This window comes from Propithecus coquereli, unplaced genomic scaffold (assembly GCF_000956105.1).
Source record: "Propithecus coquereli isolate 6110/MARCELLA unplaced genomic scaffold, Pcoq_1.0 Scaffold11, whole genome shotgun sequence".
NCBI classification, from domain to species: Eukaryota; Metazoa; Chordata; class Mammalia; order Primates; family Indriidae; genus Propithecus; species Propithecus coquereli.
Genome location: NW_012134969.1, coordinates 7,759,529 through 7,774,461, shown reverse-complemented (window position 1 = coordinate 7,774,461; position 14,933 = coordinate 7,759,529). Strand labels below are relative to the sequence as shown.

The 14,933-nt window shown below is 36.3% G+C and overlaps 1 protein-coding gene across 1 annotated transcript in view; it reads left to right on the top strand.

Annotated features, from left to right (window-relative positions):
- Window positions 1–14,933, top strand: part of ZC3H13 (zinc finger CCCH-type containing 13) — a 112,415-nt gene that overhangs the window by 82,383 nt on the left and 15,099 nt on the right. Inside the window, exons 6-10 of the mRNA XM_012648319.1 lie at window positions 1,621–1,851; window positions 6,640–7,207; window positions 10,661–10,764; window positions 11,121–12,341; window positions 12,989–13,495. Of these exons, the coding sequence (XP_012503773.1) occupies window positions 1,621–1,851; window positions 6,640–7,207; window positions 10,661–10,764; window positions 11,121–12,341; window positions 12,989–13,495 (2,631 nt within the window). The remainder of the gene's footprint in view (window positions 1–1,620; window positions 1,852–6,639; window positions 7,208–10,660; window positions 10,765–11,120; window positions 12,342–12,988; window positions 13,496–14,933) is intronic.

Genomic DNA, 14,933 nt, shown 5'->3' with positions numbered 1-14,933 from the left:
ATATATCTTTTTCCATCATTTAAACTTTTCTATATCATCTTGTTTTAAATGTGACTCTAAGCATCATGTAGTTATTAGATATATGTTAAATTTAATTGTACCTTCCTTGATTCTTAAATTTTCTTTCGAATTTTTTATCTCTTTATCTCTGTTTTTCCATCTGAGGTCACATCCTCAGACTTGTCTTCTAGTTTACTACTTCTTTCTTAGCTGCATCTAATCTGATGTTTAACCCTACATTCTTAGATGTTATATGTAGCCTTCTTGTCGTCTTTAAAAATGTTTTAAATTTTTTCTTCTTGGTCTAATTATTATAATATTCTTCACAGATATTTTGACTATTAAAATACCCTGTTATAGTATTCAGAATTATGCTATAATTCTTTTAAGGCTCAAAGCCTGTTACATTTATGTTCTTTTTGTTTTGTTTGATTTTTAAATCTTGGAGAAGTGCCTTCTGATTCTCACTTTGGGTGAGTTTTTCACATGTTCTTGTAAGTTTGAGTGAACTCATCTTCATGAGGGTTTATCTGTGGTAATTCTATGAGGTCGAAGGCAGGGTCCTTGAGAGTTTCTGTCTTTATCTCTGCCACGTATTCCTAGATTATCACAGCCACAGTACAACTTCTCATTCCTTACCCTTAACCTCCTCCCCACAAAGTTCAAAATTTTGCTTTTATTTTAAAGTAATTAGGGATTCACAAGAGATTGCAAAGCAATGTACAGGGAAGCCTTGTGCACCCTTTCTCCAGCTTGCCCAGTATTAACATCTTATACACCTATAGTGCAGTATCAAAACCAAGAAATTGACATTGGTACATAGAGTTTATTCACATTTCACTAATTATACGTGCACTCTGGTGTGTGTGTGGCTCTGAGCAGTTTTGTCACACATGTAGCCCATCTGCACAGTCAAGATATTCAACTGTAACGTCCTAAGATTCCCTTGTATTACCCCTTTATAGCCACACCCTCCCCTCTCCCTGTCCCTGATCCCTGGCAACCTCTTATATATTCTCCATCCTATAATTATGTTATTTTATGAATGTTTCATAAATGAAATCATGCTATGTGTATCCTGTTGAAATTGGCTTTTTCACTCAACATAATTTTCTTGGGGTTCATCCAAGTTGTTGCTTGCATCAAGTTTGTTTTTTATAGTAGCTCATGGCATTCACCCAGTGAAGACATTTGGGTACTTTCCAGTTTGGGGCTATTACAAATAAAACTACTATGAACATTTGTTTCCCACATCTGTTAAAGAAAAATTTCAGATACCACTTAATGTTGCCAAAGTACCTTGGTTCTATGTTGCAATGTTTTCACTGTAAACTGTAATTAAAGCATATTTTCATTTTTATATTTCTGTGAATTAGTTATGAAGAAATAGTTTTTTGGGGATGGTAATTTTAACGAATCTTCTTGTTTTATGATTTCATTATATGACTTTTCTATAGATAGGGAAAACTGAAACTTAGCTCACTCAAGTCAGTCATTGGACAACTTGAGTGTTCTAATGCCATGCTTATATTTTTTTCAACAGTGATTATTACTTTGGAATAAAAAAAATCTATTAGTGTTTTTTAGGAGAAAGACTGTGACTGACAATCTGTTGAATAGTGTATGTGTTAAACATTTGTGTGAATATCCTTTGTTTAGGAAGTCGAGGCACGAGAGGTTCTCAAATTGAGAGTCACGGTAGTAGTAGCAACTATCATGACAGCTGGGAAACTCGAAGTAGCTATCCTGAAAGAGACAGATATCCTGAAAGAGACAACAGAGATCAAGCAAGGGATTCTTCCTTTGAGAGAAGACCTGGAGAGAGAGAGCGTCGTGACAACAGAGAGAGAGGTTTGTCAAATGGAATTTTATTAAATAGTGACCAACATTAGTTGGGGGAATTGTTTTTTAAAACAGTTATCAATTCACTTATTAATATGAAATATATTCTTAAGACCTGTGCTTGGTGACACATTTGAAACTATTTACTCATATAATCTTCCTTTGTTCATTTGGTTTAGGAGGGATTATGTAAATAGCTAGTGACCAGTACCTACTGGTAACAGAGTGCAAGAACTGAGATGCCCTGCTGTGAGTCTCTCATCTTGACCAAATAGCTCACAACCCTTTACAGAATGTAGATGGCTGGATGCCCTCCAGGCAATTCAGATTCAGATAATACCTAAACCTCATCTAAGTATCCTCTGGCTGCTCACTCATTAGCTGTAATCCATAGAATTTTATAAGGACTGCCAAAGAGGATCAAGAAGAAAATGATGATAGGGCTGGGAATTGTTTCTAGAAATATTTTGTTTATATTCATTCCATCCTGAGAATATATAATATTTGCTTTAGCTAATTTTATATTTTTATGTGTCTTAAGTTAAAACTTTTCTGTTAATTTATTAGATGATCTCTTACAGAAATCAAATTTGAAGCAAGATTACTAGGAAGCACTTAAGAAAGGTTTTTTAAGTACTTTCTTTGGCAAGTGCTTATTGTCTATACATATTAGGGCCTTTAAACACTTAAAGTTTTATGAAGATCTTAGCTTGGCTGATTACTAAAGTAAGGTTCACTATAATGCTGAGATTAATATAGTTTAAAAATTGGTGGACCAGAGAATTGAATATTAATGCTTTACTGTGAGCTGAATCAAAGAGGTAATATTGTATCTTGATATGGGCAGTAATGGGAGGAGAACAAAGTCTCTAAGACACCATCCACTTAGGGAAGCATAGATAAGATCAGAAGCAGGAGAGTTGGTTGGGTTGAGTTGATTAAGGTAAGCCCTGATGCATTTGGGTTAAAAGATGTGTAGGATTTCCTCAGTTACAGATAGGGCTGCAGTTTATATGTTCTGTGTTGATACCTAAAATTGTTTCTTCCTTGGCACTTTGATTTACCTCTCTTTAGTAATAATGTCCTGGTGATGTTTTTTTTTATTTATGTCTTACTTTTTTTCTTTTTTCTTATTTTCATATCCTACCTTGCTCAGGTTTTTTCACCACATGCCTGAATTCAGTAGTAACATTTGGTTTCAATCTTATAGTTAGTTCAACCACACATACTGAGCTTCTGCTAGGTGCCGAGAATTTGGATAGTTGCTTTACATATATTCTGACCTTAATCTTTGCAATATCCCTATAAGTGTAGGGATATTGTGATCGTTGTTTGCTTTCAAGGAAACAAAGAAGCAACCCAGATGGAAATTAAGAAAAAAGAGAGGGAGCTACTTCAGACTGCTTATAAAAAATTTGAGATGATTTTTATGCAGAGGCATAAATGCAAGAGAAAAGGCTAGCTTTGCAAAGATCGAGGGTAAAAGAGGAAAGAGTATGTGCAAATTCCCTGAGATGGCAGATAGCCTAATATTTCCTAGAATTTGAAAGAAGACTGATGTGGCTGGAGAATACTGAGCAGTAGGGAGATTGTTAGAAGTAGAAGGTAGAGATGTGCCCAGGCACCTTGTTCTGTGCTTGGGGATTTAAATCTTCCTTTTATTTCTTATTTCTAAGCACAAAACTGTCTGCCCTCTGTACCCCTGAGTTCTATATCCTCAGATTCACCCAACCACAGATCAAAAATATTTGGAAAAAATAGCAATACAACAAAAAGATATATAAATTTAAAAAAATAAAGTATAACAATGAAATAGCATTTACATTGTATTAGGTATTATAAGTAATATAGAAATAAAGTATACAGGATGCTGTATATAGGTTATATGCAAATACCACACCATTTTATATAAGGGAGTTGAGCATCCCTGGGTTTTGGTATCCTCAGGGTCCTATAAACCAGTGGTCCCCAACCTTTTGGGACCAGTTTCATGGAAGACAATTTTTCCATGTGGGGAAGTGGTGGTTTCAGGATGATTCAAGTGCATTACATTTATTGTGCACTTTATTTCTATTATTATTACATTGTAATATATAATGAAATAATTATACAACTCACCATAATGCAGAATCAGTGGGAGCCCTGAGCTTGTTTTCCTACAACTAGACAGTTCCATCTGGGGGTGATGGGAGACAGTGACTGATCTGACAGGAGGTGGAGCTCAGGCTGTGATGTGAGCTCTGGGGAGCGGCTGTAAATACAGATGAAGTTTTCCTCATTTGCCCTTTGCCCGCTGCTCACCTCCTGCTATACGGACCTATCTGTGGCCCAAGGGTTGGCGACTACACCTGTAAACAGTCCCCCATGGGTATAGATAGACAATTGAAGTATGATAAATGCTACTACCATATAAAGTTCTGTGAGAAGACAAAGGAGCAAACACAATTCTAAGGAATTCCAAGAAAGCTGCCTAAAGAGGTGAAATCTGAATTAGGGCCTGACAGATATACAGGAGTTGATAAGGAATAATGGAAGAAGCACTTTGCAGGGAGAGGGTGCAGCATGTGCAGACAGGATTGAAAGAAACAGATGCTTTGGAGTAGTAAAGAATTATGTTGTGAGGTTAGAGTCAGAGGCATGCTATGATTGGCAGGGACAGAAAGAAGCTGGGGGAAAGGACTGGTGAGAGACTATCGGCCAGCTTATAAATGACCTAATAAGTTAGGCTAAAAATTATGAATTTAATTGCCTTTCACTGCCTATAAGGTAAATTCTTTTAAGCAGCTGGAAGAAGTAGAGTTTTCAACAAAAACATGCTAAGAGTGTAGGGAAAGACTGAAGATAAGGATACCAATCATATTATTATTTTTTTTCAGTTACACTATTGATGACAGTCATCTAAGAAGAGTTTATCATGGTCTGAGTTATTATTACTGTAGAGATGGGGACAGGAAAAGTAATAGAGAAATATTTTGGAAGTGAAGTTGATGGGACTTAAATAACTCAGAGATTGCCAGCTTCCATGAATTGCTGTGTCACTCGTTAAGATAAGGAAATATGTGAAGAGAAGCACATCTTTGAATAACACATTTTGGAGGAACAATAGGGAAAATAGTTTAGACATTAAAGTGATAGTCTTACATCCTTTCCATTTTCCTTTGAAGTAAGAAGCATTGTCATTTTGGTTGGGAAAATAAAGGTTTTATCTGCCAAAAAAGAATGAGTAATAATCAATTCCCTGATATATCTATCCATAATCAGAAATTTCAAGTATGAATTGCTATAAGTTGCAGTATTGAATTTGTTTCAGGTTATTTTCTAATCATTGTGATGTTGGTATGACCCCCGCCAAACTAGGAATTTAGACAATCTAAAACATGGATAGATAGCATTCTAGGCACCCAAAATGTGATATAATAGAACCATTTTAAATTTAAATTGGTTTTAACAAAAGTAAAAAGATTTAAGAAAACTGACTTCTAGTCCTAATATCCTAATGGATCTACCATCTCTGTGACTTTGGCAAGTGAACTCTGGACCATAACTTTTATGTTTTTAAGAAGAAAGGGGAAGAAAGGACTATATGGGGTTTTGTTTGGTTCAGCTTTAAAATTCTGTAATCTTGTATCTGGATCTGTAACTTCTAACTAGTAAATATGGATTATTCTTGTCTTTTTCATCAATGATAAGGAAGGAAAATTTAAATTACTATATTGAACCCTTTCCTAGAAATATCCTAAAATTATTCTTATTAAGTTGATATTAGATATTCCACTTACCAACCTTTTGGCCATATTGTAATATGATCTTTATCAACTAGCCAATATACATTATATGGTATGAAAATAGAAACATCACAGACGCCTAGATCATACCACAGTAGTCGCTTTTAAAAATGACTATCTCTTTGGGAAAGTTCATCCTCTTATAAATTTTTTGATCCCAGACTAATTTTCTGCTCAACTGGGTATTTGGGCAGCATATATGTACTCATTTTCTCTGTTTATGTGATTCTTGCATAGATTGAAAAAATATATATTATATGTGATGAGATTATCAGTTAATATTTTAAGAAAACAGCTCTTCATCTAACTAATCACTTATATGATTAAGTGAAACTTTTAATTTATTAGTTATTAATTATATATATAACTAATATGAAATACTTTTTTACATTTGATTATTTCAAGATTGCTAGACAGTACCCTTAATATTCTAGTTTATGATAAGAGATTGATATTGCAGCAACAAATTTTGACATATGTTTTGTTCTACTATATTTTCCTCACATAATAGCTGCACTTTGATGTGTATATATTTTGGCCTGAAGTTAGAGGTGTGACTTACAAGGGGAATTTTTTTTTCCTTCAGCTTCTATGTTCTACACCTCCTGCTGCCCCTATCCTTTGCCACCAGTGTTCTCAGGTCCTGCTGGGGGGACAGAGAAGATCAGAGGTGAAGGGTAGAGATGGCAGAAAGTGGGGTTGGAGCAGTGGGCTGGAGGTAGGGTAGGGAGCATGCAGAGAAAGATCAAAGGTGGATCAGTGGGAGGGGAGAGGGCGTTTGATGGGGAGCAGAAAACATGGTAGTTAGAGGGCAAATAAAAAAAAATATATTTTTAAAATGTCTAGCGGTGATGGTTATTTATATGATTAAATTAAAAGTAATATAGCGCCTGGTTAATAATTTGTTGCCAGTGTGACCCTATACGCAGATAAAATTTAAGATTTGCCATGCTATCTTACCAATAGGTTATCTGTCAAATTAATCACTGACAAAACTTGATTTTCATTGTAGATCAAAGACCAAGCTCACCAATTCGACATCAGGGAAGGAATGACGAGCTTGAGCGTGATGAAAGAAGAGAGGAACGAAGAGTAGACAGAGTGGATGATAGAAGAGATGAAAGGGCTAGAGACAGAGATCGGGAACGAGAAAGAGACAGGGAGCGGGAGAGAGAGAGGGAACGTGAACGGGATCGGGAAAGAGAAAAAGAAAGAGAACTAGAAAGAGAGCGTGCTAGGGAACGGGAGAGAGAAAGAGAAAGAGAAAAAGAGAGAGACCGTGAAAGAGATAGAGATCGTGACCATGATCGAGAGCGGGAAAGAGAGAGGGAACGAGACAGGGAGAAAGAGCGTGAGCGAGAGAGAGAAGAAAGGGAGAGGGAGAGGGAGAGAGAACGAGAACGGGAGAGAGAAAGAGAGCGAGAACGGGAGCGAGAAAGAGCAAGAGAAAGGGATAAAGAACGAGAACGTCAAAGGGATTGGGAAGACAAAGACAAAGGACGAGATGACCGCAGAGAAAAGCGAGAAGATATCCGAGAAGATAGAAATCCAAGAGATGGACATGATGAGAGAAAATCAAAGTAAGAATAGTTTTGAATCAGCTTTAAAAAGTTACATTTCAGTAAAGAATTTGAAAGTTTATTTAGTGTTTTTCAGTGTGCCTCTTAATTTCATGTTAATTCTTTTCACTCTCTACATTTTCCTGTATTTCAAATTTATATATTTGGCGTTTAAAGTCTTTTTAATTGTCTAGAAAAAAAATTTTTAATTCTACTATTTGTATCCAGGAGCTATAATTAATCCTTCTTGTTTACTATGCATTTTTGATGACACATGGGGTTGACTTGGCTGCTGCAGACTTTTTTTAAAACAGGAATCAGTGGACTTCTGTCTCATCACATCCCCTTTATAACTAGATAATGGTGTTGACTAGTCTCCAAGAGATATTGCCTGTGCCATTCCTGATAATCTTTCATGACTTGTTTGTGTTTGGAAGTACGGAGTGACCACCGCCAGGCTACAGGAAGCATTCACAATGACTTAGAGCTGAGTGAATCTCCCTCCCTAATCACTGCATGGCCGGAAGAAGCTGGGAGAAAAGGAAATGCCCCTCTTGTGCTGCGGAGTTATAGTAATTTATTGGAGTCAAAAGATGTGTTCTTGGCATCTCATATAATAAATCTGAAGGCATTCTCTCTCTCTCTCTCTCTCTCTCTGTCTCTCTCTCTGTCTGTCTCTCTCCCCCCCACTTCCTCTCCTCCCCCCCTCAAAAAAAAGAAATTATTTGCTCAAGTATTTGCGAAGTGGAGAGTTAGCTTTTGCTTGTTCTGATGTGGCTGTATCTGAATTCTCAAACAAAGCATTAGGAATGGTATCTCTCCATCTCTTTACTCTTTCACTCTGTGTTAGTTCAAATCTCAGAACTTTGTCCAAATGGCCCCAGGTTATCCCTTTCAGTTTAGCAGCCCTGTCTGTGTTGGTGCTTTCATTAGTTTAGGGGTAGACAGTGATTGGCTAAGCCGATCACTGTGGCCATGAGAATTCTGGACTCTTATTGGTCAATGTTGAGGTTTTACAGGCACAAAAACCAAACTTACTGGTGTTAGCTGCTCTTTTGATACCAACTGGGATAAAAGCTGCGGTTAACCTTGCTGAAACAAACTGAATTTCCTTGCCCCTACCTCCAGCTCATTTGCCTTAGGGTGAATGCAGCTCCCTGCTTTAGGCTTTTTTCATCCTTACTATTGTGGATTATGGTTGTAGGCAAACAACATAGCACACAAGTGAAGCCTTCTTCCATTAGGTCTTGACTGCTCTTTAATCTACAGCCAAGATTTTCTATAGTGCCCCCTCTGGCTCATTTTTTATGCTTCTTTCTCCCCTCATTTTGCAAAATCTTACATTAATGTAAACTTCAGAGATATTTCGTTTAACACATAAAGACACACATATATATTATTTCTGTTCCCTCCTCTGATCTCTTTAGCTCTTTATCTTCTAAGATTAAAATTCCGAAATCTCTGTTATTTATCTTTTATCCATTTCTATGCTTTGGTTAATATAGGTTAAGCACCCCAAATCCAAAAATCTGAAATCTGAGATGTTTCAAAATCCAAAATTGTGATCACTGACATGACACTCAAAGGAAATGTTCATTGGAACCATTTTAAATTTCACATTTTTAGATTAAAGGTGTGCATCCAGCAGGTATAATGTAAATATTCCAGAGTTCAAAATCTGGAGCATTTCTGGTCCCAAGCATTTCAGATAAAGGATTCTCAACCTGTATTTTTTAATGCTTCTGATCTCTGCTTATAATAGCAAAAGTTTTTTGGTTTTTCATGGCTAGACAATCTAAGAGTTGACAATGAACGCAGAAACTTGAGTTGAATAACTCCATAACAAAAATTCATTATGAGATTAATGTCTTGTCTTGCTCTTTCATTACTCGTATTGTCATCTCAGTAGTTGAATTTATCCAACACTTTTTTTAACTGCTGTTACACAGAAGGTTTGCTGAATTGCCATAGTATTTGTTTTACTCTAATTTTGTTTCCTTAAATATTTCCTTGAAAGAACTTTACTTTTTCTCATGTTTTAAATTTTCACTTTATGTAGTGTATCAATTATCTCTTCATGTGTAACAAACTACTCCAAAAGTTAGTAGTTTAAAACAATCACCATTTATGTGCTCTTGATTCTGTGGACTAGTGATTTTGCCTGTGCTCAACAGAGTGATTCTTCTGCTGGTCTCACTTGGAATAACTCATGTCTGCAGTCAGTCTGACAGTGCAGTTGGGCCTGGATGGAGCATCTTATTTAGAGCATCTTATTTCTCTTCTGCATGACCTCCTGGCCTCCAGTAGTCTAAACTCTGCGTTTGCATGTAATGGTAAAAACATAAGAAGGCAGAAGCAGAAACTTCAAGGCTTCTTGAGTCTTTTTCAAATTTGTAGTGTCACTTTCACCACATTCTCTTGTCATAGCAAGTGGCTAGGCCAGTCCAGATTCAAAGACTGGGGAAAATACACCGTTTATGGGAGGAGCTTTTGATAAGAAGATACACAAGCTTGAGAGGCCTATGAGTCATCATACTACACCTGGGACCATCTTGTCCACATAGTTGCTCATCTATATAAAGGAGCTGTCCAGAAGATACATGTGCAGTATGTTTCTAACTTTTGACCATAGTACTTACAAACAATGTTAGTAAAAAAAAAAAAAAATAGATAGTCAAAATTTAATAAAAATACAGGAAAACACTAGAGTAATGTAAGTACCCAAAAGATATAAATCACTACTCATTTAAAGCTCAACTGAGGAACAAGAAATATAATGAGCATATGAATTACTGTATTAATCTGTCACCAAGCAAGTGATTTAGTTCTTAGAAGGGGAAAGAAACAGTATAGCCTAGACACAACATGCCTGGCACTCAGCTTATGACATAACTTATTTATTCCTCGCTGCAGTTTTATGAAATGGACTATCATCTCCCCTACCCCCATTTTCAGATGAGAAACAAAGGTTCAGTGACTTCAAGGAACTCGCTTAAAGTTGCATAATAAGTAATGTGGCTATAAGTTGAACTCATAGCTTTTTGACTCCAGAGCCAATACTAGACTTTCTCATGTGGCTTCCCAGCATAAGTCATTTTTATATCATAAGAATGTAAAATTGATGAATACTTGTATTAGAGGGTACATTGATATATTGATTTCTCTGCTGCATGTTACCACCTTGCAATATTTAAATCTGGAAATTTTTAGTTGAGTGATTCTACATATATAATGAAGAAAGGAAGAAATGTTGCCGTATATTTTAAGTCCACAATTATAAGTCTTAATAAATGAAGTAAAGAATTTTTATTAAAGATAGTGAATACCCATTGTATGACACAGTTCTAACAATACTGATTTCTTACAATTATATGTTCTAGATATAGTAAAGTGATACTGATAAAAAACACAGTAAAGAAATCTCTTTTTTTGCCCCCTGGAATTTTATAAATTGCATTTGCTTGCCCAATTTAGGAAGCGCTACAGAAATGAAGGGAGTCCCAGCCCTAGGCAGTCACCCAAGCGTCGGCGTGAACATTCTCCTGATAGTGATGCCTACAACAGCGGGGATGATAAAAGTAAGCAGGGTCTTGTTTTCTATGTCTCTACATTCATACTCATTTGTAACCATGAGACTGTTCTTTGATCTTAGTAGGAGCTGATGAATTAAGATTTTTTTTGCAGCTTTCTTGCTCTGCTGCCTCTGAATACCTCCTTTTGTAACTAAAGTATGTTAGAAATATAGTCATTTTATCACAATAGCACTGTCATTTCTTACTATTTTTAGTAAAGCCATGTATTTATTTTTACTGCTATTATTGCCACTTAAAAAGTTTTAAAATGAAAAGTGAGAGATTGGCTTATTATTATTTATATGTAATGTGCAATATTTATTAACCTGGTAAAATTGTGATTGCTTTTGTGTTTTATGAAGATGAAAAACACAGACTCTTGAGCCAGGTTGTACGACCTCAAGAATCTCGTTCTCTTAGTCCATCACACCTCACAGAAGACAGGCAAGGTAGGTGGAAGGAGGAGGATCGGAAACCAGAGAGGAAAGAGGGTTCAAGGCGCTATGAAGAACAAGAACTCAAAGAGAAAGTTTCTTCTATAGATAAACAGAAAGAACAGATGGAAATCATGGAAAGCTCAAGAACACGTGCACAGGACATTATAGGACACCACCAGTATGAAGATCGAGATACATCTGATCGAACTCATGATGAAAACAAGAAAAAAGCAAAAATTCAAAAGAAACCTATTAAGAAAAAGAAAGACGATGATGTTGGAATAGAGAGATGTAACACAGAGACACCATCTGAAGATGTTCAAGTGTTTTCACCCAAAAAAGGACAGAAGAAGAAAAATGTTGAAAAGAAACGTAAAAGATCCAAAGGTGATTCTGATATTTCTGATGAAGAAGCAACCCAGCAAAGTAAGAAGAAAAGAGGCCCACGGACTCCCCCTATAACAACTAAAGAGGAATTAGTTGAAATGTCGAATGATAAAGATGGCTCTCTAGAGGATACCCTGAAAAAAGAAGATATAGCATTTAGTGACTGGTCTGATGAGGATGTGCCTGACCGCACAGAGGTTGCAGAAGCGGAGCATGCTATCAGCGCTGCTACTCCTGGTAGCACCCCTTCTCCTCTGTCTTCTCTTCTTCCTCCCCCACCTCCTGTGGCCACTGCCACCACCACAGCTGCTCCTGCTACTCTTGCAACTGCTGCTACTGCTACCACCTCCTTCAACACATCTGCTACCACGATTTCCACTTCTGCCACCCCCACCAGTACCGCCAGTGCTACTTTTGCCAATGAAGACTCACATAGAAAATGCCACAGAATGCGATTGGAAAAAGTAGAGACACCTCATGTTACTATAGAAGATGCACCACATCGCAAGCCAGTGGATCAAAAGAGGAGTAGCAGCCTTGGGAGCAATCGGAGTAATCGTAGTCATACATCTGGCCGTCTACGCTCCCCATCCAACGATTCTGCCCATCGAAGTGGGGATGATCAAAGTGGTCGAAAGAGAGTACTGCACAGTGGCTCGAGAGACAGAGAAAAAACAAAAAGCCTGGAAATCACTGGAGAGAGAAAATCTAGGATTGATCAGTTAAAACGTGGAGAACCCAGTCGAAGTACTTCTTCGGGTAATAAAATCAGATCGTGATCTAGTCAGTGTTTCCTATGTTAGTATATTTTATACAAATTATAATTCTAAAGTAATACTAAATTGATTATACACCACCTTAAATTTTATGGAACTTTTAAAACTTAGTGGGCCCATTAAAATGTTACCTGTTAATCACTTTAATACCAACATTATAACAGAAGTACATTCAATGGTGTTAATCAGTTTAATATCAGGTTTTTACTAGTATATCTTGGGGAAAGGGCTTATGTGTTCAAGTCCCTTTTTGATGCCTACAATTTTCCTACTAGTCTTCGTATAGCCAGTGCTGCCTCTTTTGACCACAGAAAATAAGATAGGGGAATAGGGAGAGATCAAATAATGAAATAATCAGTTCTATTAATGCCTAACCATTTTATTATTTATTTCTTTGAAGATATTTTGTGGTTATAGTGGAAATTAGCACTTTAATTGACAGAGATCAGTTTTTCCTTAAAATAAGTTTTTTGGATATATATATAGAGAGAGGGAAAAATGTGTACATAGAATATAAAAATACATAGAATATGGAAAAAGACAAATTGTGAATTTTAAAGGATCCTAAAATGAAGCATTTTTTCTATTTTATCATGTTTTAACTTTTCGTATATGGTATATTTATTTTAGATCGCCAGGATTCAAGAAGCCATAGTTCAAGAAGAAGTTCTCCTGAGTCAGATCGACAGGTCCATTCTAGATCTGGGTCATTTGATAGCAGAGAGAGGCTTCAAGAACGAGATCGGTATGAGCATGATAGAGAGCGTGAGAGAGAGAGGAGAGACACAAGACAGAGAGAATGGGACCGAGATGCTGATAAAGATTGGCCACGGAACAGGGATCGAGATAGACTGCGAGAACGAGACAAAAGGAGAGACTTGGATAGGGAGAGAGAGAGACTAATTCCGGATTCTCTTGAAAGGGACAGGGACAGAGACAGAGACAGAACTTTTGAGAGTTCTCAAATAGAGGCTATGAAACGCAGTGAAGCAAAACTGGAGAGTGAACATGAGCGAGACCTAGAAGGCACTTCCCGAGACTCTGTATCTTTGGATAAAGAAAGAATAGATAAAGATCTGGGATCTCTGCAGGGATTTGAAGATATAAATAAATCTGAGAGAACTGAGAGTTTGGAAGGTGAGTGCCACACCCCTTTGTTATACTGATTTATTCCTTTTCAGATTTCATGGGGAAGAACTATTTTCTTTTGAAAGGTCATCCACTAACAGTCAGAATAACTCCATTCTTTTATAGGGGAAGTAGAATTCATAAGGAAAAGCCCTGTGATATTTAAAAAATAACATGTTCCCCTCAGTATTACTGTCAAGGCAGATATGATTCAGATAAGCCTAAATGAAATAAAAGATTGCTTAGATGCAATGTCTATAGATGTTAAAGAGTAATTGTCACTTCTCTTTCTTAGATGTTGAAGTCACAAAAATTGAAATGACTTCTTAGTTTGGAGAGGGATTTAAATAACTATTAGTGGTCTCTGTTTTCAAAGGCAGTGGAGAACAAACATATGAAACAGTGACATTGACTGAAACCATTACACTTATTTTTCCATGGTTTTCTCCCCGACTGTACTGTATTCGTTTGTTAGGGACCATAGCTTTTCATTATCATCAAGACTATACTAAGGAGACGATAAATGGCTGATGAATGAAGATATGTTCTTCCTGTACTACATGCCTCCCACATCTTATTCCTTGGTGAATCATAACCTAAGTTAACAGTAGTAATGGCTGTGCTGAGAATTCTCCTGGAACTACTGCCTCCTTGGGATTGTCTAGTTCTGGTTTCAGTATTTATACCATTGTTCTGAATAACCTCTCCATTTCAAGCCTCAAGAACCTTCTGAGATACTTAGTATATAAGCAATATGTTGTTATTCTTTTTATTTGCCATATAACATTATAATATTAGGCCCATAGTAAAATCTGCTTTTAAAAGTGGATCCTTATATCTCTGTTATCTGATTAGATAGATAGATATCTCTGTTTCATCTGTTATGTATTTTTCCTATTTGACTTGTCAAAAACATGTCTACCTCAGCTTTCTTCACTTTTCATTTTCATGTCAATTTTGAGTGTAGCATGATTTGAATATAGCATCAAATCATGAGCAATGGTTCTAGTGGATGTACAACCTTGGGATTTAATAGAGTATAATGGAGCTAATTATTATATTAGCTCTCTTGCGATTGGAAGCAGTGTTCCTTATCTCTAAAATATATCATCTGCTAGTTACGATCACAGACAATATAGCATAGAAATACATAGGTGAATCACCTGCTGTGTGATATAAATATTTTATTCACATAAAGCAAGAAAATAAGTTTCATGAACTTGAAAAATTAAAAATCCTATTATGTGCATTTGTGTTTAAATGTATAATTTCTATGACAAAGTTATAAAAATTGGTTACCTTAGAGGTAAGTTGGTGGGGATATGAGATTATTATAGAATTTAATAGAATAGAAAATTATTAGAATGACTAGAAACATAGCTTCTTATATTTTATATGCTGCAAATTCATACATAAAGTATACTGTTATATTTTGAAAACTAGTATT